This window comes from Gobio gobio, assembly GCF_949357685.1.
Source record: "Gobio gobio genome assembly, chromosome: 7".
Taxonomy (NCBI): domain Eukaryota; kingdom Metazoa; phylum Chordata; class Actinopteri; order Cypriniformes; family Gobionidae; genus Gobio; species Gobio gobio.
This window is the reverse complement of record NC_137103.1, coordinates 39,551,236-39,578,820: the sequence shown is the minus strand read 5'-3', so window position 1 is coordinate 39,578,820 and position 27,585 is coordinate 39,551,236. Positions and strand designations below refer to the sequence as shown.

General features: G+C 37.3%; 3 protein-coding genes across 44 annotated transcripts in view; 1 reads left to right on the top strand and 2 right to left on the bottom strand.

Annotated features, from left to right (window-relative positions):
* The window catches only part of caska (calcium/calmodulin-dependent serine protein kinase a), a 208,914-nt gene that overhangs the window by 132,919 nt on the left and 48,410 nt on the right, over positions 1 to 27,585 (top strand). For all 42 annotated transcript variants that reach the window (XM_079820766.1, XM_079820761.1, XM_079820757.1 and 39 more), the window contains exons 3-5: positions 3,253 to 3,358; positions 7,432 to 7,509; positions 7,719 to 7,791. In XM_079820766.1, coding sequence (XP_079676892.1) covers positions 3,253 to 3,358; positions 7,432 to 7,509; positions 7,719 to 7,791 — 257 coding nt within the window. The remainder of the gene's footprint in view (positions 1 to 3,252; positions 3,359 to 7,431; positions 7,510 to 7,718; positions 7,792 to 27,585) is intronic.
* Positions 16,254 to 21,639, bottom strand: gpr82 (G protein-coupled receptor 82). The gene is made up of 2 exons (XM_079820778.1): positions 21,465 to 21,639; positions 16,254 to 19,052 (listed from the first exon to the last, which is right to left on the bottom strand). Exon 2 carries the CDS (start codon positions 19,015 to 19,017, stop codon positions 17,911 to 17,913), a length of 1,107 nt encoding a protein of 368 aa, XP_079676904.1. The 5' UTR covers positions 19,018 to 19,052; positions 21,465 to 21,639; the 3' UTR covers positions 16,254 to 17,910.
* LOC307128792 (cysteinyl leukotriene receptor 2) lies at positions 20,627 to 26,142 on the bottom strand. The gene is made up of 2 exons (XM_079820775.1): positions 25,954 to 26,142; positions 20,627 to 23,374 (listed from the first exon to the last, which is right to left on the bottom strand). The coding sequence occupies exons 1-2, from the start codon at positions 26,016 to 26,018 to the stop codon at positions 22,372 to 22,374; spliced, it is 1,068 nt and encodes a 355-aa protein (XP_079676901.1). The 5' UTR covers positions 26,019 to 26,142; the 3' UTR covers positions 20,627 to 22,371.

The window sequence follows — 27,585 nt, the reverse complement described above, 5'->3', positions numbered from 1 at the left end:
ATAATTGTTAAAGAATAATGAAACATAGTAAATAAAGCGCTCTCTCACATGCTAATGTTATGCAAATATTGTGTCACAAAGCATTTATTTGTTGCTTTTGTAGCTTTCCAAACGCTCGATAGTAGAATGTTCTGTGAAATCCTTTAGTTTTAAATGAATCTTATTCAGACTAAAGATGCTCTGATCAGCATTTTTGGGGCCGATCACCGATTACCGATCACCAAGATCATGATCTGCCGATTGCCGATCACTGCCGATCACAGAATGGCAATCTTTTATCTATAATCTTGCAGAGTTTGCACCATTTGTAGAAATGAAACTAACTCTAAATTAACTGAGTCAAGATCTTGAAGAACCACCAAGTGTTTATTTTAGAAAATGAGATAACTTAGGGCTACTGTAGGCCATCTTTCCCAAATAAATGTATATAATAAATGTTTATAATTATCTAACCTAAATATTTGATCATGCAGTGCATTTTTGTTTTAAAAAAAAAAATTTCAGGTAGGTCTAACATTAGTATTGAGGTAAGAAATACTAAAGACATTTAATAAGAAATCAAATGTAAATTAATATTGGTCTTCCCTGAATAAATTAAATTAGATTAATCCTTACACTTAAGGTTGCAAAAGTTAGTCATTCAAGAGCAGTGAGTGTCATAAAGGTTCATCAAACAACACAAGACAAAGAGAAACTCAGAGACAGCAGCAGTTTATTCGACAGCTGTCACTTTAAGAGCGAACACGGATAGGTTACATGCAGTTGCACAAATGTTAACTCGCGAGTCACGACAGGGTTTACGTGCATACTCGTCAAAACAGTAATTTTGTACATACATTTGTGTGTATCTGACCATTTCAGCGCAATTTGTACTCGCAAGCTTTTTGTGAGATGGCCTGTGTGTGCATGCGTGTGTGTGTGTCTCTCCAGACCGTGCGCGCGAGTGCTGAGCGGTTTGAACACTGACAAGACTTAAAAATAAATGCAAATGATAAACTTTAGTGACGATGCGACACTGCCTCGATTGTGCAAAGTGGCAAATCCTGTGTCAACTGTGCAGCTCGATTTTAGTGCACATGCGATGCGCTGATGTGAAGCCATTTGAGCATTTTGAAAGGGAGAGAGAGAGCGCGCGCACACGGTGATTCACGCGCGCTGTTTGTGAACTAACTTACGTCCCACAGAAAGTTTTCAAATGACTGCGTAAGTTATTTAATATAGAAATATGAATTGTACCTCACCTTCAGCATTATAATTATTTTAACCCGCGCTGGAAAGAGAATGAGACGGTGTCGCTGCATATCATGCCCTAGCTCTCACAGCAGGTGCGGGTTTTATGTGTCGTCAGCATGCGATCGGTTCATGAGATCGGCCTTTTTGGAGACCGCAGATCAATCATCCCAAAGCGATTATTGACCGATCGAGATCGGTTGCCGATCAATCGGAGCAGCCCTAATTCAGACTAATTAACCTTCTCATGAATGTATTTAGGGACCCTCTCTATGATGTAATTTCCTGTTTCATGTTCTGTGCATTGGTTGCACAACACTTTTTTTGAGGTGACAGACATTATTTCAAACTAGGGGTGCTCCGATTGATCGGAAACCGATCTCGATCGGTCGATAATCGCTTTGGGATGATTGATCGGCGGTCTCTAAAAAGGCCGATCTCATGAACCGATCGCATGCTGACGGCTTGCGAGTACAAATTGCGCTGAAATGGTCAGATACACACAAATGTATGTACTAAATTACCGCCTTGACGAGTATGCACGTAAACCCCGCCGTGACTCGCGAGTTAACATTTGTGCAACTGCATGTAACCTATCCGTGTTCGCTCTTAAAGTGACAGCTGTCGAATAAACTGCTGCTGTCTCTGAGTTTCTCTTTGTCTTGTGTTGTTTGATGAACCTTTATGACACTCACTGCTCTTGAATGACTAACTTTTACAACCTTAAGTGTAAGGATTAATCTAATTTAATTTATTCAGGGAAGACCAATATTAATTTACATTTGATTTCTTATTAAATGTCTTTTGTATTTCTTACCTCAATACTAATGTTAGACCTACCTGAAAAATTGTTTTTAAAAACAAAAATGCACTGCATATACGTTTATTTGGGAAAGATGGCCTACAGTAGCCTTACGTTATCTCATTTTCAAAAAAAAATACACTTGGTGGTTCTCCTTAATTTAGAGTTAGTTTCATTTCTACAAATGGTGCAAACTCTGCAAGATTATAGATAAAAGATTGCCATTCCCCTGCCATTCTGTGATCGGCAGTGATCGGCAATCGGCAGATCATGATCTTGGTGATCGGAGCATCTCTATTTAAAACATTTATAATATCCATGGTAGTTTCTTGATCAAAGTGTATGTATGTGTACGTTAATCACACTATACAACATGTACCATTAATGGCACCACAAAATGGAAATTAAGAAGTGGAAGTGTGACTGTTAGCACTACAGTATAAAATCACCTTTAAAGTTATTTTGTCTTGGGAGATGTGCATTATACTCTGAGGAAATCCATGCAAAGGTTCACACTTCACACAATACTTTTATCACGCATTGCTTTTCTAAGCCTGTCTTGAATGGATTCACACGGCACAAGTGGTGTGTAAAACAACATTTTTACAGTTTTCTTATGGCTGTGTTATTCTTGGATGCCAATAGTTTTAATTACAGATGAGAAGAGCAGCAGTGTGTGTGTGTGTGTGTGTGTGTGTGTGTGTGTGTGTGTGTGTGTGTGTGTGTGTGTGTGTGTGTGTGTGTGTGTGTGTGTGTGTGTGTGTGTGTGTGTGTGTGTGTGTGTGTGTGTGTGTGTGTGTGTGTGTGTGTGTGTGTGTGTGTGTGTGTGTGTGTGTGTGTGTGTGTGTGTGTGTGTGTGTGTGTGTGTGTGTGTGTGTGTGTGTGTGTGTGTGTGTGTGTGTGTGTGTGTGTGTGTGTGTGTGTGTGTGTGTGTGTGTGTGTGGTTGACTGTATGCAGTTCTCTCACCACAGATGTCTAATTGTACACCTACACATATTTTGGCTAATTGTGCAAAAACTTGCTTCTGAATCAGAACATGGTGCTGAGCTTGACTTTTTGTATTAAATTGAGATAAACATATAATAAACATGGAAAATAAGATTACTGTTACCAAACCATTGGATAATGTTGCTAAAAAAAATTAATTGGTTTGTGCAAATTGGATTTCCTGAAAATGACTTGTTTTGAAACTGAAATTCGCCTCTTTGTCTTTCTGTAGACCTGAAGAGGGAAGCGAGCATCTGTCACATGCTGAAACATCCTCACATAGTGGAGCTTCTGGAGACCTATAGCTCTGATGGAATGCTCTACATGGTGTTTGAGTTGTAAGTCCTTCATTCTGAGCAAATCTGCACTTGTGTTACTATTCCATTCATTCTTTCTTCACATAAACTCCCAAATGCAATCAAACATGAATTTAAATGTTGGATTTATAGCATTGAGGAACATAACGTCGACATGGTTAACACATATATGTATTCTTGTACACAAGAAATACAAGTGCAGTGCCATCTTTTTGTATATTTTAACACTTTAGAGTCTAAATGAGTCAAACACATCCGTTTGGTTTAGTGTGTGAAAGTAGAAATGTAGAAGCATATAGAGAGTGTTGCACTTTCAGTGTTTCCCACAGATTAGAAACCAATTTTTGGTGTTGGGCGGGGGCGGGCGGGCGGGGAATTTGGGGTTGGTGATTGGCACAAATATTGATTTCGATCTTGATTCATTGTATATTATTGATTAATATGTATATTGTATATATTATATTGATTAATATGTATATAGCCTACTGTACATATAAGGAAAAATAAGTTTGCCTTTTTAACTCTATTTCAAACTATTTTAAATTATATTTGCTCACATTCATTAATATTCACTTGTGCTTGTATAAGTATCATAAAAAATATTAGGATGTAAGTTATTAACGTTTTAAAATTTCACATTTAAAGAAATCTAGTGTTTGATCATGTCTAAATGTATTCAAATGCAAAACCTAAAAATAAGTAAGCAGTTATGATATGCAATACTTTTTTGAGCAACTAGACTAGATACATGTATATTTATTAAAGATACAGACATCTATAGTGGGTAAACCATGGCATTACAAATGAAATTAATTATTTTTCCAGGTACATAATGACTCTAATTTGCATTGGATTTCTCCATTTTAACCTTAATTACTACACTAATTGTAATATAAATAAGATTAAATATTAGAAGTATTTATTTTTATTTTATTCATTAAATGGTAATTAATGGACCATAATTATTGCACAAATAATAGGCCTATTTAGTACCAAAAGATCTCCTCAAAATATTCAATAAATATTATTAAACTAAAATATAGAACATTTATTTAATTGAAAAATAGTTAAGGTGTGTGGTCACATTTGATCACCAATAAGTATGAGTGTGACCAATTAGTAAGGAATACCCAAGGGCTAAATACAAGAAAACCATTAACATTAATGTTAACAATGTTGCATCTCCATCACTCTCCATAATAAAATGATACTGTAAATGTGGTTGACGTAATAATCAATGCACACTATGCTGTACTGTTTACCAAACTTGCAGATACCTGAATAGTGAAACTGTCGTCTATCAATTCAAATGTATTGACTCAGCGCTAGAAGTATAGAGAGCTCCGCGAACCACGTGACCGCGCGCGTCGCCGGGAGATGAGAGCATTTCGCCTCTGGCTTTAACTGTTATGCCACATTAGCGCCAAAACGCTATTTATTGTTTGAATTTCGTATTAAAACTTTAAAAAATGTAAAAACTTAGACTTTGTTTAATAACAAAAGCAGGTTTGGCAATTTGAGAGCGAGAGACGCGCGTGAGTGACAGAGAAAGAGGGAGAGCAGGGAACGAATACACTGTGTGTTTTAAACAGGGTAAAAAAAAGAAGAAGAACGTCACGCAATATTTGGCGGCCGGTGTTGATTCTGTGGCGCACCGCCACAAATTAGTCTATGTGTGGGAAACACTGACTTTGTAAGCCAATGGGCAGTTAGCATCACACTGGTTTCCTCAACAAAAACCCTTTTACAGTCTATGCAAAACCCCAATAGGATTTATCCTATTTTAAGAGCAAAAACAAGCTCTCTAGTCAACAAAAGGAAATTATACTTACACGGTTTGTCCATCAAGATTATTTCCACAGATGAACACAATTTTTATGAATTGTGAAGCCTAAATTCAGTTCCCAGAAGTAAAAAGCTAAAGGTAGGCTATAAACTAACTACACCACGGTCACACCACTAAGCTTCCGACAACTCTTTCAGTTTTTTTCTAAAAACATATTCCCAGAAAGAGTGAGAATATTTTATAAGAGCACAATTATAAGCATAACAACGCTGTAAAAGCAGAATGAGTTTAGCTTTTAGGTGTGATGTCGTTTAATCTCCCCGGCAGCCTCTCTCATTTAGCCACTTTATAGCAACTGCCTTTTTCAAGACACGTAACAGCTTCAAAAAATCACGAGGGATGTAATTTATGTATATTTATATTTTATAAAGCGTGAAAGTGTCTTGAGCTCATGTTCACCACAGACCTTATTTCAACCATTTAACCAAAGTCCTATTTTTTTTTAAAAACCATTGACTACGGGACGATGGAACCTGAAGTCCTAAAATGCTAACTTGTTTCCGTGTTTTGGCCTGCACAGCGTCACCACTCTATTGTGATGAGGTTTGGTCAGTGAACTCTAAAAAGCATCTCAAAACGAGACATGAACATATTGTTCTCTGTCCAGAGGAGTCTGTGTCTGTTGCTCTCTCAGCAGTTTTGTGGACTAGGGTGAGCTTTTTAATTCCCCAAATGCTAAATGCTCATATGCTTATCTGAAGTGCAGAGCTTTTCTCAAAGAACTTTCATGCAGTGTGAGTTCTTATCTGGAGAAGCGCAGCTGCCTCTCAAGGGATTTTCTTTAAAGGCCTCAGAGACCCGAGCCGACACAAAAGCAGGAGCTTCCAGAGCTCTGCTGCCCCCTGGAAACAACACCCTCACGGTCTTGGTGTTAAAGCATTGGGAACATTTTCAATCAGAAAAGTGTTCATTTCTGAAATTGGCCACAGTTGGTTCAGTCCACAACTTACAGTCCAGTTTCTCCTCAGAGATAATGGGCAACTACCAGCATGCTGCTCTGGTTTTGCCTTTAGATGGAAAAATCACACTTTAAACAGGTTTTGCAATATACGTGTCTGTTTAATGTATAGAGCTGAGCTATGGTGGGATATAGGGCAAATTACATTTCAGGTTAGGCACAGACCACTAGCGTAGCTACGGGTCATATTGACAGCTTGCCCATCCTGTCAGATCCAGGGAAATAATTTTATTTTTAATAATACTATTTTCTAACGTTTAACAATTCTTCAGTAATTATTTTAAATGTGATTTATTTTGTCATGTATTAGAACTCTATTCTAATATTAATATAAATATGCTAATTAGTCTCTTCAGTTACGTCACGCCAGTAGTAATGTAATGTTCGTGGCAATAAGCGGTATCGAATCCAACTAGCAGCGCCTTTTTTGTCATTAAAAAAAATGGCTAAACTGTAAGTTATGACAGTTTAAGAAAGAAACACGTCTTGACAAAGATGACAGGACACCATAACCCTTTTGTCGTTTGAAAGTGAACTAACTATAAGTGATAAACATCAACATCTTCAATTCAAAACCCAGCCAACTCCGACTTGTTTAGAGCAGACATCAGCCATACAAGTTAAGCTATGGGCAGGTTTTTAGTCTGGCCCGCCGTGGCATGGCAATCATATATTTGCATGTAATATTTGTGAGCACGTTTATTATTGGTAGGTTGTCGATACAGGACATTGTGATTTCTCTTCGTGATATAGTTATCAGGTTACAGCGTTACACGTTACAGCCGCCCACACTTTGACTGATCGCACGGAGCTTAGTGCTTACAGTATTTCGTTTCTGTGACACTATTACAGCAATAGCGGAATTTTAAAGCAACCTTGCAAACGGTCCATCCGCACGTCGTGCTCAAACATTACAAACACAGCTCGTACGGGGGCTTGAGAAGGCATCAACATGTAGAAGTTGACTATATTAAAATACAATAGACAATAAAAGGTCCAACATATAGGCTACGGAATACTTTTAGCTAAATTTCAGTCGGATATTTGGATTTTTCTTCCAAATTAAGGGGGTAATGCGAATTATTCCGGCCCACCCACACTATTGGAGGCCCACCCATCATCAACTTTCTGCCTACGCCACTGGCACAGACAACATTTATTTTTTACTAGTATCTTAAAGATTTGTATGCATTTCCTATAAAGTTAAATCATAAATGGACCTCAGAACTGATAGTGCCAGTATTTGACTTTACATTGCTGATGAGATTCCTGTCTTGTTCTGTCTTTCAGTATGGATGGAGCAGATCTCTGCTTTGAGATTGTGAAGAGAGCAGATGCTGGTTTTGTTTACAGTGAGGCAGTAGCCAGGTAAACAGCTTTTAAGGGCAGTTTCATCCATTTTATGTTCCTGTGCTCTACTTAAAGTTGTAGACTGATATCTCTATGTTTAAAGGGATAATATTCTGTCATCCTTTACTCACCATCATATAGTTCCAAACCTAGTTCCCACTTTCTTTCCATTCAGGTTAATATGAGTTTCTCTCTTTCCCACCCTCCTCTCTTCTCTATTCCGTTAGTCACTACATGAGACAGATCCTAGAGGCGTTACGGTACTGCCATGACAACAACGTCATTCACAGGGATGTGAAGGTAAGCTCAGTGGTGTATTAGTGCTTCAGATGACTAGCGACCCCCTTTTTTACACAATGACATGTCTTTGATTTTAAAGGTCCCATGGCATGAAATTTTCATTTTATGAGGTTTTTCAACATTAATATGAGTTCCCCTAGCCTGAATATTGTCCCCAAGTTGCTAGAAATTTTGATCGGTGTAAACCGAGTTCTGGCTGTCTTTCTCTGCCTTTGAGAAAATGACAGCTCAGATGAGCTGATCTTGAATTTTCCTGTTATGACATCATAACAGGAACGGTTACCTCCCTTTCCTCCACCCAGAGAATTTAGCACGCCCATGCGAACGCCATATTTGTTTGTCCTTGAGACATCATGGCTTGTGAATGAGTGAATGCTGGCAGTTTCTCAGTGTTTGGATGTACAAATGAAAAGAGAAGTCTTTTTTCAGTTCCTTCTGATCTGTGATCAGTGATTTCTGATGTGTAGCTAATTATTCAAGTTCACACAGAACTGTATTATTCATGCTGCGACTTCTCTCTCTCCCGACAGAACGGTGTTTTCTATCTTGTGAGTCAGTGTTTTTGTACGTCCTCGTCGCATCTATCATTTCTAAAATGTGCATACAGTCGTGAGTTTTTGCTCAACATCGGCAGAGTAACATCTTTAGAGATAAACCTCACACATTGCCGAAGCTCGGGCTGCACTGACCGGTCGGCCTTCAACATCACCGATCCCCACTACTGTATCTCGCCCACAGCGGAGGCACCATATGCGGCGCGAGATTAAGCAGAAGGGGGGTAAGCGCGGGGTATCCGGGCTAGGCTAGCCAGCTATCCCCACAATAAACTGGATTACATTCGATTACTGCCCTGTTGTGTCTTTGCGCTGTGTACTCAATGCGCGTCACTGACGCTTTTCATATGAAAGGAAAATATCTAAAAATAATGCTATAATCAACACTTACTTGTAACTTGTTCATCTCGACAGCTGTAATGGTACATTACATGTGTTACAAAGTTGGTAGAATAAGGAGGAAGACGGGCTTGGCGTGACTGGGACTTTATTCAGAAATCTCAGATACAAACAAAATAAACTCGCGCTGACAGCGCTCTCACAACTCAGTAGTTACAATATAACTTTGTTAGAAATCGCTCAAATCGTTCTAAACGGTTCGCGTCTCGAGTCAGCGCTGATCCATAATTTACTAAAGTTACTAACTTTCTGACATGAGTGGCAGTCCCTCCGACTAGAAATAAACTAATAACCTGAAGTATATGCTAGTAACTACAACAGTTCACTGAACTGAGACGTGCTGAGAACTGATGAGAAGTGAACTCAAGTCCATCCATCTCTCTGGCAGGCTCGTGCCTCGTAGACCACGTTAAACCACGCCCCCTCTGCTACAAGATCTAATACTCATTTCAAATGCAAAGATGTCAGCCAATCACAACAGTGGGCGTTTTTACTGAAGTTTCACAGCAGACATGCCCCTTGAAACAGGGCATTCAGCCAGAGGGCAAACATAATTTTTTGTATAGAAAAAATGCCTTTTATTTCTAAATTATGACATTTTATGATGTAAATATCATACTAACAATATAAGTACACCTCAGAATACATTATAAAATAAAATAAAAAATCCATGCCATGGGACCTTTAAAGGGCACCTATTATGCCCCTTTTTACAAGATGTAATATAAGTCTCAGGTGTCCCCAGAATGTGTCTGTGAAGTTTCAGATCAAAATTGCTAACAGATCATTTAATATACAATTTTGAAAATGCCACATTAAGTGTTCGAGAAAAATTTGCTGTTTTGTGTGTCTCCTTTAAATGCAAATGAGCTGCTGCTCCCCACCCCAGAGAGCGGAGCCTTCACAGCTTGTGAACACGCGAATGAAAACTGAAACATGATACATCTGTCTGGTTATGATCATCTCCATCGCGGACACGCTCATGTGATATTGCAGTTCTTAATCATCATGAAATATCATCTGCATGCATTTTAAAGTCATATCACTCTCAACTTGAGCACACACACCCGACGCATGTGCACAGAGAGCTGGATGTCGGTGTGTCCATGGGTATTTTAAATTAGACTAGTTCTCTTTCATGTGTTATTGTGATTAAATTGTCAACTGCACACAAGGTTATGTCAGAAAAACACAAAGTTCACATGAAAACAGTTTATGTCTGTGCACATATGCAGCAAATAAAGAAATCCTGTGTGTATATTAGTTTATTAAAATGAAAGCAGTGTAATATACAGTGCCTACTGCTGTTAATATGAATCAAACAACAAAAGATAAACAGAAAATCACTCACTGCTCTTGACTGAATGAACTTTAGTAGCTTTATTAAGAACACATTTCTTGCTTGAATGCTGCTGTTAAATGCTCTGGCGAGGAGATAAACATGGCAGATTTTGTACAGCTCTCTGAGTACTAATACGGCAGTGTCCATCAACACTTGTGGGCAGGGCCTGTGAAATGTGATGTCACTTTGCCAGGAATCTGCAAATGGCTTGTTCTGAGACACTGCTTATGATTTATGGGGATAAAAAAGGAGTGGATAGATTTTTACCATTATAGTGTGGTTGTGTACACACATTGCCAACACACATTTATGTTCACACACCATGTAAAACGATCAGTTGCTTAAGATCCAAATACAGTGCAGTTACAACTCACAGCCTATAGATGAAAATATGAAGATCAAACACGCTCACAAATTTTTAGGAAAAAAGCTTCAGATGTGCTGCTGTCAATGAAAGCTGGTATAAAGTTAGTACATTTGGTTTATATTGAAGAAATATGCATGTTTTTTACAACTTTATTCTCAATAAAAACACTTCAAAACACTTTTCAAACTTAAGAAATTGTGACAACATTAAAAAGTTAAACATGAAAATAAAATACCCTGCAACAGTTATTTTTACTGCTCAAAATATGTTTTGCTACATAAATGATAATATTGGGTAAGTGGGTATTGATCAGACTTAGCCACTGGTTTAATTACTGTGTTAACAATAAATGCAAAGACTAAATTTAGTCAACTTTAGACAGAGTAAAGTAAAAGTATTGGCTTTATATATGTGATTTGCAAGATAAAATCAGGCCTTCATAATGTGATGTCTCAGAGAAATACAAATCTACCATTACCTGCTGCATGGCAATCAGATATTGTTAGAACAGAGATGATCTTGATGACCGAGGTCAATGTGTCATAATTTACGTAATTTAACCATACTTGGTTTGTCTTAATCTACAATGACGTAACTCTACAGAAGCCATAATCTTCACACATCATCTGGAAACTTATTTTCGTTTGAATAAGGCAGGAACAGGGGTTTTTAGAGTGCCAAAAAAAAACCTCTGCTGACCATTTCCTGACCTGTGAAGACTGCAGTTTTTTCAGTTTTTTGTAATAATCTTTACCCATACATTAAAGGGGTCATATGATGGTTCTAAAAAGAACAATATTTTGTGTATTTGGTTTAATGCAATGTATTTACACGGTTTTAGGTTAACAAAAGTAATTATTTTACACATACTGTACATTATTGTTGCCTCTCCTCCTTTCTGAAACGCGTCGATTTTTACAAAGTTCGTCTTTCTGAAAAGCGCATTGTGCTCTGATTGGACAGCGATCCAGTGCATTGTGATTGGCCCGTTGTTAGCCTTCACCCCCGCTTTTGAAAAAATCCTAAGAAATGGCATAATCAGACTAAAACCGTTACAGTTAATGATTCCTTTGCACTAAAATCATAAGTATAGCGTCATTTGAAAGCAGACACTTGGCAGTTTACTGTAAATTCAAAATTATAATTATTTTCATAATCAAAAATATCTATAATAAGCTTCAAAGTTTTGTTAAGTTATTAGAAATATATTTGAATTAAATATCTTTATGAAAATAAAATTGAAGTTGGCATTTTAGCAATCTAGAAGTGCACTACAGCTGAAGCCACATGTCTGACCATGTTATATTTCAAATCTGAAGATGATACGTCTAAAACTCTGATTTTCAAGATCATGTCATATGATTTTATTTTGAGATTTCTCTAAAATGTTAACTGTTGTTTATTGCCATCTCTTCTGAGCTACCATTCAGTTTATTGTCTCTATTGTTTTGAGGTGCAAACTGCCCATTCAGTTTCAGTCTCCCCAGAACACTTTCACACCTCTCTGGCCAGGTTATGGCTCTTATTAAATTATTCTTTTGTCTTCATTGTAATCACTGACGACTCTCTATTCAAACTGTTCTATTCAAACCTCATTTATGATAAAACTTCTCACTTCACCTTCTAAAGTGCCTCAAATGCCGTTGTTGACAATAGAAACATTTCAGTTGGTTTTTCATTTCAGTCTATTCAAAATTATTAATAAAAATAATGTGTTTGCCCAGGTGGCAGGTGCATTGGCTAGCTAGCATGTTAGCTTAGCACACAATAAAAATACAATAAAGATTAAAGCCATGTTTGTTCTCCAAAATTACTTTAAATCACAAGTGGGATGTTTTAAATAACCTTCTGTGGTTTCATTTGGCTTCGGATCAAAAAATCAGACAGAAAATATATCATTTTACAATATTCTGCATATTGATAAAAGCTATGTCCAATAGCATTGCATTATAAATATAATCTATTATGAATACACCCAACATGGTATAAAGGACACAGACAAACCATACATCATCGCGATTGTGTGTTTATTATCCAATCCAATCCACTTTATTTATATAGCACATTTAACAAACAACAATCAGTTTCCAAAGTGCTGCACATAAAACTATTAGCAATACAAGAAAAATACACAAAAAATGTATAAAATCAATAAGACACAGGACCACCCAACTCACATGGAGTTGAAAGCCAAGGAATAGAAGTGGGTCTTGAGACGATACTTAAAACATTTAACTGTGGGAGCCTTTCTGACCATGGGAGGCAGAGCGTTCCACAATCTGGGGCCAATCACTGCGAAAGCCCGGTCCCCCCTGGTTTTAAGTCTGGTCTTTGGAACCAAAAGCTGTAGCTGGCCCTCAGACCTCAGTGAACGCAACGGTGTATAAATTTGGATGAGGTCCGTGATATACTGTGGGGCTAGTCCATGCAAAGCTTTAAAAACAAACAATAAAATCTTAAAATCAATTCTAAATCGAACCGGAAGCCAGTGCAGTGAAGCGAGGATGGGGGTAATGTGTTCGCGCTTTTGGTTCCTGTTAAAAGCCGTGCTGCAGAATTCTGGACTAACTGTAAGCGAGAAAGTGCATTTTGGGATATTCCAGTGTAAAGTGCATTACAGTAGTCCAGACGTGACGAAATAAAAGCATGCATGACTTGCTCAAAATGTTTAAAAGATAAAAAAGGTTTAATTTTAGATAAAAGATGAAGATGAAAAAAACTAAATTTTACGACAGTGTTAATTTGTTTATCCAGTTTAAAATCACTGTCTATAGTGACACCAAGGCTGGTGGCTGTGGGATATACATGGGTTTTGAGGGTTCCCCTCATTTAGGGTTAAAAAATTCTGAGCCAACCAGGACTTGATGTCACTTAAACACTCGAGTAAGGGTGTCAAGGGGGCATGTTCATTTTTTGTCAAAGGCAGGTATATTTGGCAATCGTCTGCATAAAAATGATAGGAGATACCATGCTTTTTAAAAATCTGACTGAGTGGGAGGAGGTACAGAGCAAAGAGAATGGGCCCAGGAATTGATCCCTGGGGGACTCCACAGTTCAAAGGGGTGGTGGACGAAGTGGAGTCCCCCAGTCTTACAGCAAAACATCTCCCAGTCAGGTACGACCTGAACCACTGTAACGCTGTCCCCCTGACACCCACACAGTTGTCCAGACGAGATAAAAGAATTGTGTGGTCAACTGTGTCAAAAGCAGCAGTTAAGTCTAAAAGCACTAAAATAACTGATTCACCAGTATCAGTTATCAGTCATTATCTTCAAATGTCTCTATTTGCAATCTATCTTTAGCGATATCAGGAAGCTTTTATTATGGACTTCTATTATGGCACATGGTTCTTCTTCGTGTGTCTGTACCATATATGGACTACATGTGCACAGATCGCCCTCCGGCTGCCAGTATGAATTGAAAACAACACATAAGAGACTCCATCGCTCATGAATAGGCTACATCTGCGCATTTTGAGGAAGTATTGAATAAAAAATACTCCTCTGTTTAGAAATTTGACACAGACATATGAGAATCTATCAATATTTCTCCTCATCTGCACACTTTTGAACTAAAAGCCCTGAGGGATGTTGATTTGTCGCGAGTCTTCGTGAGGAGAATAGAGGAGTTTTTTTATGAATGCATTACATTGAAAAAATTTTGGCGGCCGCCAAAACAAATGTTTGTCCCGCCAAAGCCTGATTTGATGAGTTATTGTGATTTATGAGTGATGTAGACTGCTGCGCTTGGGTTAACTGAGTGTCAGAGAGAACGATCAGAGCTCCTCCCTCGCACTCTCTCTGTCTTCAAAATAAGCATTCTTAGCTTTCTAATATTTCACATATTACGTTAATCAAAATCGAAAGGTCGGAAGACCGAATCCATGTTGCATGTGGCGCTATCAGACGATGTTTTCCTTTAATTACCACTGGGTGTGAAATGCGCTCAAAAAACATTGACTCTTCTCTGACCAGCTGACATAAAGCATACTTTCAATAAACGGGAAAGAAATCCTATCCGGTTATGAAGTGTTTTCTGTGTGTTGACAAATCTTTTGCGATGTTCTAACAGACGGGATTCACACACAACGCGTCTGCTAATGTCCGATTCGCAACCTAATGACTCCTTTGAACCGAATCATTTTAATGACTGGTTAGAACAACTGATCTGTCCAACACTGAACTCACCAATCAGTTTAATCATTTACTCTGAACGCATCTGAAATGAGAACACAAGTGTGCTTACACAATTTATCAAGAGTGGGTGTAAGAGTTCGTTTGAATTATCCACAGTATTTCAGCTTATTTATGTTCACAATGTGTAGTAAAATAAATAGCCTAAAATCACTTAGTTTAGACTGGAGTGAGGTGAACCCAGAACAAAGATGTTGTTAGTTAGCTGATCATTTTATGAAATTGTATATGGCAGAAAATTAGGCTATTTGTTCATTTTTTAATACTACTTTTTAATATTGATATGATTATATACCAAAACAATTATCAGTAGATAGTGTCAAAATGAGGAACACAAACAAACATCAAGGTATCCCATACTATAGTATATTATAGTAAAATTACTCTAGTAAATACTATAGTGTTTTTGAACCATACTATAGTAAGTACTACAGTAAATTGTAGTATATTGTAGTATTTACTACACTTTGTTAATTTACTGTAGTATATTTACTATAATATACTATAATATACTATAGTATTTTTTCATGTGGGATCAAAATAAGATAAGCAAAAGTTACAAACTTTCTTTGAATTTATTTAAAATGTATTGTCAGTATTGCGCTTGCAGATAACGTGGGTAGGGTACTTTTTTACTGTGCGTGCGTGTGTGTATGTGTGTGTGTGTGTGTGTGTATGGATGACCATGTCTGTCAGCCACCACCGAAGACCATTTTTGACCCAGGAAAAACCCTGGAATGAGATCAGCTGAGGCTCATATTACATTCAAACGGTACCGACGCGGTTTTCATATTCATAACTCCTGACACATATTAACAAATTACTGTCACTATAAGACTTTGAGAATAAAACAGAGGTAAAAAATGGAAGCTTGACTCTTAGATCTTTTAAATTATGTATAGATTGTCATAGTAATTACTTACATCTGACAGTCATTTGAGCTCATTTAAACAAATAAAGCTTGAGGGCGAATGCGTCCTCAATCCGGTTAAGAGGTTAAGCGTCTGACGAAAATGTCATGCTTCTTACCATATTTGAAACCTCAGCTCCAAAGCAAAGCAATATTGAGAGATGATAATCCTACCTAGTCGGTCCTACCTTATCAATTCGAGCCCGAATCTGATCAGGAGGATGCAAACCGATGCATGTATTTTAAATACATGACCAAACTGATCGATCAACGTTGCCAGCGCGACTGGACCAGAAAGTATCAGATTGGTAAGTTTGCATTTGTTATCGTAGAAATGACAAAGACGTAGAAACGGTCTGTGCTCTCCCAGGTGCTAGAAACAGTCCTCCGGAAAATGTGCAGCACGCAGTCCAATATTTGGGTTGTGATTTTCTGGAACAGTGTTGTAACTAAAGCTTAGCCACTTTTTTCTAATTGTCCCCTCAAAGTAGTTTGGCTTCTGCAATGAAAAAAAATGTCTCCACAACATGGCGACTCCGGCAACAACAATACTACAGTGAGAATAAAAATGATTCCTTCTTTCTTTGCGTATACATTTGGGCGGTGTTATGAAACTCTGCCACCACATACTGACATGATTTGTGGGGGTGTGTTTGAACGAAGTGTTTTAGGAAGGTGTGGCTGAGCCTTAACTTTTACAAAGAATATCTCTTTGGGTTTGAGACTTTGAGCTTTGTAACTCTGCAGATCTTATACATACACAAACCGCTACATAACACACTAAAGATAAAGGAAACAAGAAATCGCATCATATGACCCCTTTAACATGGCTCTTTATGAATTGCTTTGTATGTTTAGAATATGCACCATTAATACGGTGCTACACCAACCAAAAGATACATTTTGCCTTAGATTTGCCCTTTAATTGGACTATATTCAGACAAAATGCTTTATGGAGCTTTATGGAGCTCTATCTTGCTGAGATTAGACTATAATCTTGCTCTTTTATTGGAGTAATGATGCAGACTTTGAAGCTCCTGAGAGACTTTAATATTTACTGTCTGTAAAGTAATGGCTTTTAACGCTGCTTCCATCAGAATCATGGATATCTAGTCCATCATGCATCATTATCTATGAGTGTGCTGCAAAAAAGTAAAAGCACTGTTTGCACAACTAATGGGAAGCTCATCACACTTACCACACTAACCAGCATGCAAATGAAAAAAAAAACAGGTATATGTAATGCAACAAAGAAAGAAACAAGTTGTCCTGCATTGGCAAGATTTGTAACAATACCTTGTTTGAAAAACAACCTGAAATGTGAGAACAGTCATTAAAAGTTAATGTGACATGCTGTAAATGTACAATAAATCACATTAAAGGAATAGTACACCCAAACTCAAAAGAATTCTGCTGTCATTTACTCATCCCGATGTCGTTCCAAACCTTAATGACTTTCTTTAAGCTGTGATGAAACGGAAGTAGCGACAGATCTTTTTCTTCTGTATTGTGATGTAAATCCGAGTTAAACGGTGATGAAAATGTAGGCGGGCTTTGTTCAATGCATTTTGTTGTTGATTGAATGGAGGACAGGTCTGAATGCAGGTCTGAATGTAGTCGATTTTAAGAAAGGGATGGTGTTTAAGCGGACTAAATGATTGGATAAGTCTGGCATATGTCATCAGAGATGTCTGTTGTTTCACCAGAAGATTGAGTTATGACATTTTTAAAAAAAAAAAATTTGGTAATTTTTTTTATATAAAAGTAAAACATATGCATGGATGAATCATTATTCATCAATAACTTGCATTAAAAAAATAGATTAATTTATAAATTGGGTGAATTTTTATCTCATGCCAACTTTAGACCTGTTTCAAAGTATCTTCTTCACAGAAGAAAGAAAGTCAATCAGGTTTAGAATGACATTAAGATGAGTAAATGATGCCAGAATTTTCTTTCTTTTTTTTTTGGTATGATCTATCTCTTTAAAGATGGGGGAACGAAAGCATCAGATGATTTCTTGTCTGGTTTGTAGTCACTTTTGAAAATATCTGGTGATTTTATGGGAAATGCAACTTGTAATATTACTTGTTTGCATTGGGTTACACTGTGTCTGCCCACATATCCTCTATTATAAAGCATTTCTCTGCAGCGTGTAATTCCATACAAGAGTTCTCACAGCTTCAGGTCCATACTGAAGAACAATGGTCATGCAGAAGTAATCCAGTTGAAGAGATGCCCATTCACTTTCCTTTCTCTTTGGTGTGTGCAGCCACACATTGTTCAGCTGTGAGGGAACATCGTTCACAATGAGACTCCTTTGTTTCAGCATACAGTATCCTCTCATGTAATGTCTAACGACACCCTGTTGTTGCCTGAGATAACTGGACCCCATTAGACTTTGATGACTGACTGTCATTTGCGTTAGTGAGTAATCTCAACAGGCTCAGCGCATGTTTACGAAACGTCTTGTCCAACAAGAAGTACATGATGGGGTCTGTGCTACATCGTAGAGATGCTAAACAGAGGAGGATGCTCTTTACCTCCACGTACATGGACAGTGGATGGCAATCGTCTGTTGTGGCTGATGTAGGCCAAAACTGCTTGTTGACAATATGAATGAAGATGGCTTTATAGATGTGATACGGTAAGAGACAGACCACCAGCACAACCTTAATGACAACGATATTCCGAAACACTCTTGCATAGACTCGCTGCCTGTCGGAGATTATTGCGCTTCTCTTGGACCTCCAGATGTGCCTGATCACTGCCATGTATGCGCTTAAGACCAACAGGAAGAAGACAAAGAACAATGAAATGGACACTAGTGCGAAAACATGAGATCCTTCCCCTCCAACCTCCACTGCTACACTGTAACACACTTCATCTCCTTTACCATTCTTCACGGTTCCAGCCGCCCTGATCGAGTACAGCACCACAAAGGATGAGACTGCTATGGCCACAATAGCCCAAGTGATTATGCACAGTGCATAGGCCAGTTTTGCTTGCCGTTTTCGACAAAAGAAGGCTCCAGGGAGAACTTTGAGCCACCGGCTTGGGCGGTCAGCATGAGAATGTTGAATTAGTGAGGCAAAGCGACTGAGTGCCACCCAGCTCAGTATCATCACGCCAAGGCAGATGTTGATATGGATCACCGGAGTTAGACCATTTATTGCCATTTGGCACATGGTGTTGTGTTGCTCCCATGTGGTCCCAAGCGAGTAGTATACCGCCTGGAATGGCATGGTGAGGCAGAGCAACAAGTTTGAGATCCCTAGATTTATCAGATAGATGTGGGTGGATGTTTTGATGCCGATCTTGCGCATGAACACCCAAAGAGAAATAGCATTCCCAGGCAGGCCAGTAAAAGACATGATGGAGTAGACAATGGGCAAAACTACACTTGTAGTGGATGTTTGGCACAGGAAAGAAATGTGTTCAGCATGTGAACTGTTTGCCATTGAGCTCTGGGGAAAAAGAAAAAGATTCCCAATAGCTGATGAAGAAAAAAAATGAAATGGTTAAATAATTGCGAAAAATGTAATAGTTAGTGAATAGATACTAAAGTGAATGAAAAGGATACTAATGATTAACTTGTGCTTCCTATTTCCTGTATTTACAGAAGCAACGTTTGATGTCACTTGCTTTCCTGTAAATATTCTACCCAATTGCAGAAGCTGATACACCACTTTGAACCACTTTCACAACATGTCAGCTTGTGTGTATATATATATATATATATATATTAGTGGTGGGCATCGATTAAAAAAAATTAACTAATTAATCGCACTTTTTTCTGTAATTAATCGCGATTAATTGCAAGTTTTTAATATTTTACGTTTTTAATATTTTGATATTGTAATAATTTCAGTTACTCTCCAAATTAATGTATAAACAATTTAAAGACAGCATATTTTAAATATGTGTTATATTGTCATATTTTTATGAATGAAGACCAGTAGCTATCACTGATACTAAAGTGTCTATGAAACATTAATGACGTTACATTACAGTATAACTGAAAGCTCCCAATTTCAACATTTATTAGGCTTTAAAAAAAACAACTTTTAATTTAAGTGAACTTAAAACAATCTTTACATAAACCCAAAATAATAAATGTTATATTTACCCATGGCCTTCCCTGTTATACAGAAATGTAATAGTTATCTTTCTTAACTGCACAAATAATAAATTAAATATAGATGAATCATCATTAAAGCTAAAATTTTCTCTGTTCCCGTTGTTCTTTGATGAACATTAATGATGATCATCAGCGCTGCTGTCACTTTAAGAACAGCCGCGGATCTCACGCGCTGTCCCGCGCATCTCATTTCCTCACAACTCTTTAAGTTCATTTAAGACGTTATTTAACTAATTTAAGACTCCTAATATGAGACTACTCAAAGTCCTCTGTGTTATTGTTTGTTCAAGAGCAAAAGAGAACTCGATGTGAGCAGGAAACTGACGCGAGTCTATCTATGCGTCGAGTGTGTGTGTGTGTGTGTGTGTGTGTGTGTGTGACAGGACACTGACACAAACACACACACACACACACACACACACACACACACACACACACACACACACACACAGGACATTGGCATACAGCGCCTTAGCTTGTGTCTTGTCACGCTTGGAAGCATTTACATGAATAAGAGCGTGATGATCATGTAACGCTAAGCAAAAATGGATATAAAAACGGACGCTGCGTTATTTGCGTTAAATATTTTAATTGCGTTAAGCTGAAAAAATTAATCGCCCGCGTTAACGCGTTAATTTGCCCAGCCCTAATATATATATATATATATATATATATATATATATATATATATATATATATATATATATATATATATATATATATATATACATATACATATACATATACATATACATATACATATATATATATATATATATATATATATATATATATATATATATATATATATATATATATATATATATATATATACATATACATATACATATAGGCCTACATACATACATACATACATACATACATACAGTCAAACCAAAATTTATTCAGACAACTTACATTTTCTCTTTGCAATTTTTAATTTTTCTCGCATTATCACAGTTTATTCACTACAGTTTAGAAAATGGTAATAAAATATGACAAGAACTCAGAAAAAATTAATCTTGATAATGTCAGATAACTTTGATAGAAAAGTATGTAATGGATTACAATCAACCAATCTGCTGTCAACTGTTAAATTTAAGTACAATTAAGGAATGCTTAATTTTGTTCAGTCTGTGGTGTAAAAGGTTGCATTAGCAATTAAAGAAAAAATAGTTAAGCAAAACATGGTCAGGTCAAAGTGTCCGAATAATTTTGGTCCCAAATTTGTATCACTTTTACTGGTAGTCCACTGTAGGAAGAATTTTTGGGTATAATATGTCACAATTTACTTTATTTTGCTATCCTCACTTACATAAATGAACTTTAGTGTCCTGCACCCACTGGTAAAAAATTATATCTTGTGTCTGAATAATTTTTGGTTTGACAGTGTGTGTGTGTGTGTGTGTGTGTGTAATGTTGGCAGATATTCTATAGTCATTAGTTAATGTTATTGGAACGATCCAGCAGTAAATTTTACGGTATTCCACAGGAGCCACATTTACCCACAAAAATAGATTTTACTATTTTATATACTTTAATTTAATATCTTTGTCTCAATATTTGAGCTGTAAAGTTATTAAAATTAAAAACTCATTACTTTTACTTTACAGTTTTGGTGTTAGTTAGTAAAACTGAGGCTCAAATAATTCATGTTAATTAGCTATGCTAAATAGATTATTAGAAACATTAGAAATATTTTTAATTTGTGTAGTAAATATTAGCATAAGAATATAATACATACTTTAAGCAATTTAATACACTTACCCCTCTATATATGCAGTCACTGATGTGTGTAACGGGCGACTGTGAACGGCTTTGTTTGGACCACCTCCCTAGGCTGTCTAAAGGAAGTGGCGTCTGAGCATGAATGATGGACACTCACTTCTCTTTTGTGAGGTTCCTCTCACAGAGACACTTGTCTTAGATTGTAGAACTTCTGCTGTGAGTGTGAAAAAGATGCTTTTTATTATTTAATGATTGCTTTACAAAGTAGCTCATGAACTAAAATTTTTATAGAATTGTTCAAATAATTTGCATAACATTCAGGAATACTTAGTGTAATATTTGGGCAAGACATTTTGGTATCATCTGAACTTTTTGTGAAACTTCTAGTTGATATTATTGTTTTTAACTGTCACTGTATCTGCTATGGTAGCGTTTTTAGCCTTAGAGAAAGCTCTACTGTAAACTGTCCTTTTTATTGAAATAAGGATGTCAAGGATTTTTAATGGTCCCCTCACGACACCTTGGGGTTGAATAGACACATTGCATTTGAAGGACTATTCAAAACAAGTGCTAAAATCACATTGATACTTATATTTATTTATTTTATGGATGCATTTTTGACCATGCAAAGTATATATTGTGTGCCTACAGTATGTATTGCTATAAATGAATTAATACAAAAGCAAGTAGCAGAATATTAACACAATGTCAGCTTTACTGAAATAATAAGTTTAGTTTCCATTGCTAATGAGAAGGTTGCTCCACCATAGCCAACAAGGACTGTTTTAGGATGTATACTGTGGAAAAAGTATGTAACATGTAAATTGGCCATAAGTTTTGCTTCTGTCCATTAGAAATTGTTGTGATAACACACAGCTCCATGAGGTTAGCGTGTTTAACAGTTTGCCGAAAGTATCACACAGGAAATGCACTTTTTTTTTTTTTTTCATTTTTCAGTTTCAGTTTCATTTTTCTTCGGTTCTTCAATGTTTTCAGTCACATGTATAGTATGTATCTGAGGAGTGTCCAGGCTCTTCGAGGTGTCAGGTTTGGGTTTGACCCTGGTGTTGCGATTTGCCCGACAGCAGCGCAAACGAAACACCAGCTGGAGGATGGGGTGCAGGCAACAGCTGAGAGCTGCAATGAAGATGGTGACCATTTTTATCCTGAACTCTGCCTGACAGTTTTCTTTCTCTGATGTTATTAAGATGATCCTTTGCACATGGTAGGGTAGGAAGCAGAGGACAAACATAATGACCGAGGCCAGGATCTTCCTACGAACCTTTAGACTTCCTCCAGGTCCAAATCTAGCTCCCCTCACCTTCTGCAGATGGAAAACCAGCAGGCTATAGCTGACCAACATCAAGCACAATATGAAGAAGAATGATGACACACCTACACAGTGGATCATTTTGAATTGATCTTGATAGAGAATGTAACTGTTGACAACTTGATCAAAGCAGGTCCCTTTGATTTGTAGGCTCAGTTTAAGTCCCAGGCTTGTGCCGATGACTGTGGTGATAACCACCCAGGTAGAAAAGCAGAGGATCCAACTAGACTGAGTTTGTTTAAAGATCTGAAAGAAAGCGTAGCCTGGTTTAACCACCGTAACGTAGCGATTGATGCTGGTCCACAAAAGGAAGCTCATGTTGCAATAGAGGTTAATGTAGAAGCAAGAAACAATTATCAGCTCTACTGCATTGCAGGCTGGAGATCCAGATTGCCAATTGAGGTTCTCTTTGTAGTAGGCAATTCTGAAGAAAAAACTGCAGCACATCAGCAGGTCTGATACAATTATGTTCAAAGTGAAGATGACAGTGGGTGTCCTCTCTGATCTCCAAAGGTCCACCAAGACCATTCCATTGGTTGGAAGGCCCAGGACAGCCAAAAAGAGATAGAGCCAAGGCAAAATGGTTCCATGGCTTTCTTCAGGTATTATCATGCATGTGCTACAGAAATAAAGAGAGAAAGAAAATGAAAACGGGGAACTCACAACTTCTTATATTTGGATGAAAATGAGCAACTCACTTGACATTTTATCTCTCATTATCTGTGTGTATATATACATTCAAAATCTTATTGATTCCAAACTTTTAATCAGTAGTGTATTTTATATATATTTAATCCATGGCTAGCTGTGCATTAAAGGGGTCATGAATTGAGAAATCAACTTTTCATTCAGCCTTTGATATATAAAAGTTAATCGTGATATAAGAATATCCTGTAAGTTTCAGAGCTGAAAACGTCCTTTTTAGTAAAAAAAAAAGAAGCTTTTATTGACACCAGGCCCAGCAAACGCTCAATCTCAGAATGTACCACATCTTGAAGTCATCGTGTGGTAAAATGCCGCCTCAATAGTACACCTGATTCTGTAGCCCCGCCCACCGACTCGTGGCGCAAAACAGATCGCTCTACTGAGCCATAAACATCCCGAAGATAGCAAGATATTGCGCTGTGCCTGGTTCTGGAAGAACACAGTCGCTACATAAGCTTCCTTCGGATTCTAATATTGGAAATGTGTGGTTGAACTTTATTTTTAATGGATATCCAGCTCACATGGGGAAGACATTGCAAGCTTGTTCCTTCATTTCACCTCGGAATCGTTTGTAAATGAGACTGATTACATGAATGAATGAAGCAACACACAATGTGAATAATTTTTTTTATATATATATATATATATATATATATATATATATATATATGTGATAGTAATGCATTGTTACAGATCATTTGTTACATGTCTAACTAAACATAACTTACCACTGTCACAGGGCTCGCTAAGCCCAACGTCCCGGGGCTATGTGTTTTCCAGACGGGCTAACAATACGTATCATCTTAAATAGTGAAGTAACATTCCTTTCTTGATGTGCGTTGTTCACTCTCTTGACTTGATATTTGAAAGAAAAATACAATTGTGGATGTTTTGATCATGCTGTCTGCAACTTGGAGTGTGTGTGTGGTTTGCGGTTATATCCACTGATCGGGCGGGCCAAGTAATAAAAAATAACATTCCAATTAATTGCTGGTGGATGAGAGATAAATCATTGTTCGTTTGATAAAGACATTATGCGAGCCCTAGCTGTGGGACGAATCATTCCGGTCGCCTATTCCCCACACGCTTTAAAAACAATGCCTCACGTGTACTCATGGGGGAGCCGAAGCTCATTAAATATGCAAAGCTTATCCAATCAAAGCAGTGGGCGTTTACTTCCAAGTCTTTAGTGTGGCACGGCCATAAAAACCGAGCGTTTCTTGAGAGCGGCTCGAAACCAGGGCAGAAAATAGCCTATTACTTATTCATTATGATTTTTGTTAATGTAAAAACCATGCAAACTTCATAAGTAGACCTCAGACAACAGTATATATTAAAAAAAGCCAGTTCATGACCCCTTTAAACAATTTTAGCAAAGAAAAGGTTAGTTCTAAGAAAAGCTGTAGAAGGCCTTGTTTGCAAATGTCACTGGCTTTGGTACCCCATTATCAATGCAAGGAAATTCAGGCATTTCAAATTGGACCTAATTTTCTAATACTTTTTTGGTACCCACAATGATGATGTCATGCTATCAACCTGAACAACTTAAGTGAATTGTTTAAATTTACTGTAGCACGAGTACTTGTAAAACAAAAGGTTATTTGCTTTCCATGTGTACGCACATGCTGGAACAACAAAGCTTGACTTTGGTCTGTAGGACTGAAAAAAGATAGCAAATGCCAGAATGTCTGGTGGAGGACAATTACTCCCTGAAAGGACAAAGGACACTTTTTGCATCTGAACGAGCTCATACAGTTAGCGCCTTAGAACCCCCATCCGAGACGACGTCACACTGAGTGAATTATCTTAGAACGACTTTAATTTACGTAACTTTCCTTTCACCTGGATCTCCCCACATCTCTCCTCCAGAATTCATCCAAAATCTATTTGGTTTAATGTCAATTATATTATGTCAACATTGTCAGTATTATATGTGTTTGATATAGTTTGAAATGTCTGTGCGACTGGTCCAAAGATCTCATCACCACAGAAGTAAACAAGAAGATAATAAAGGTTTTTAGAGTTTAGAGACATTTTGATAGTTACGGTGGGTGTGGCTTCGGCCATTTGGTTTTCTGTCAATACGGGCATATGGGAGAGTGATTGTAATTTATTTAAGGGAATTAAATCCCTTTTGCCCAGCTGAAAAGACCGAACGCGCAGCGACCATCACCCGCGATCGTTACCTCCATTGGAACGATTTCACCGGGCTTACAGGCCGTGTTTGACTTATTTTTAAATGTATGATATTAATTTATTCTTGTAATAATTTTGTCATGTTTAGCCACATAATACTTTTTTAATCTTAGTGATCAATAACTAAAAATGTTGCCCCTCTAATTCCCTCAATCAATATTATTCAAACTGTTCTTGAATTTGTGGAAGATTGGTTGGGAATACACCAACTAACCTACAAACCCACCACAGACATGCAAAACATACGCTAAAGAAATTACTCTCTATTGAGAAATGATGCAAATTATTGTACAGTACCTTTGATTGCTGTATGAATCATTGACTCCTGATTGATTGATTGCTAAGCCACTTTGCACAGACATAATGCTTATTCCTTTGCATGTCGCTGCTCATGTTCGTAAAGTTTTACTCATAGAATCTTTTGCTAGCGTAAGCTGTTTGTGGCTGGGGTGTGCTCTTCAAATGTGCTTCACATAGGAACTCTGTAAATTCTCTTCTGACCACATCCTGAAAGCAGACTGTTTGTGGCACAGTTTGCACCAAGTCTTTTACCCCCCTTTCATCTGTGACATAGTAGTATTATTTTCATTAATATCATATAATTAATATTTATAAATATATAACTGTAATAAGTGAAATGTGAAATTTAATCTTTTTGTGCATACATTTCAGTCTTTTTCTGTTCACAGTGAATAACTCCTTCCTTAAAGTGTCATCTGTTTTAGCCTGATCGTTCACACCTCAGAGTTGGAAAACGTCTCAAAAAATGGCAGTGTAAAGCTGTGGAATGTGGACGAGTAGAGTGGGGGGAAGAGGGGAGACAACAACCAGTAAAACACAGTCACCTGCAACACACTCATTATACAGACACATGAATATTAAAATATGACCACGGAACAAAAAACAGAGTTGAGGGTACCTTGATGCATTTTAAAAATCGAACCCTATATTAACAACAAACTGCCAGAATGAGGGAGAAACGTGGAAGAACATTTAAATATCTAATAATATTTTCATTACATTTATGAGCACTACAAACGACATGTCAGTTTAAAACAGAAAGAATAAAGACAGTTACTTTTTTGCCCATTCTTCTTTTAATTATTATTCAATCTGCATTATTGTCTTCTGTATAGCCGAATAATCCATTGTGTCATTGTGTTCATGATCAGACGTATGGCTGTATTAGTGTCCTTATTTGCTCATATATTTCATTTGAAGATGATGTGATTAAAATGCGCATACACAGTGCTGGTTCATGTTTAGAGCACTAGATTATATGAAATGTCCATAAAAACTTGAAACGCGCTCGCTCCAGTCTGTATCTGATCTATACGATCCACGTGGTAAGCGGTGTAAACGGCCTCACCGCTCTTACGTGCACTCCGCGTGTTGTTTGAATTCCCTGCTGGAATGTACAGTGCAGTGATTGGTTTAAAAAAGTTCATACTCATGAATAAATGCAAAAAAATGGCAGACGTAGAATCGTGACTGCAGCCAATCACAAACTCCGAAAGCATGCTTCTACCTATGTGACATTGCTATTTAGTTTCCACTTGTTGGTAAAATGTATGAGTGCTTTTAGTGTTTTCAGTGATGTGACATATCTGTTTACATCTCAAAAAATGTGTTTTGGGGTTTCATGACCCTTTAATGTTGTCTGGCTATCACCAGACCAAGCTCAATTTAAGATTGAACATTGGTCTGGGCAGTGGTTAAAGTGGGATTTGGCAGGTGGGGGAACCCTCAATTTTGTGTAGGTGCAACAGGGAAAAATTACTCACCGTGGGACAACATTTTGAGCATCATGGTATAGCAATACTTTTTTGGACAAGATTGTGACTGGCACTAAGTATCACAATACTTATTTACTTTATATTTTAATGGTTTTATTTTGGTACATCTACACTGATATGATGATGATACTTT

Bases quoted from the DNA above. Each gene is read 5' to 3' on its own strand.
- gpr82 (XM_079820778.1), bottom strand. From the start codon at position 19,017: ATGGCAAACAGTTCACATGCTGAACACATTTCTTTCCTGTGCCAAACA.
- LOC307128792 (XM_079820775.1), bottom strand. From the start codon at position 26,018: ATGTCTGTGCAAAGTGGCTTAGCAATCAATCAATCAGGAGTCAATGAT. The intron at 23,375-25,953 runs GTACTGTACAAT...TTATTTCTGTAG, and splicing joins GATTCATACAGCAATCAAAG to CACATGCATGATAATACCTG.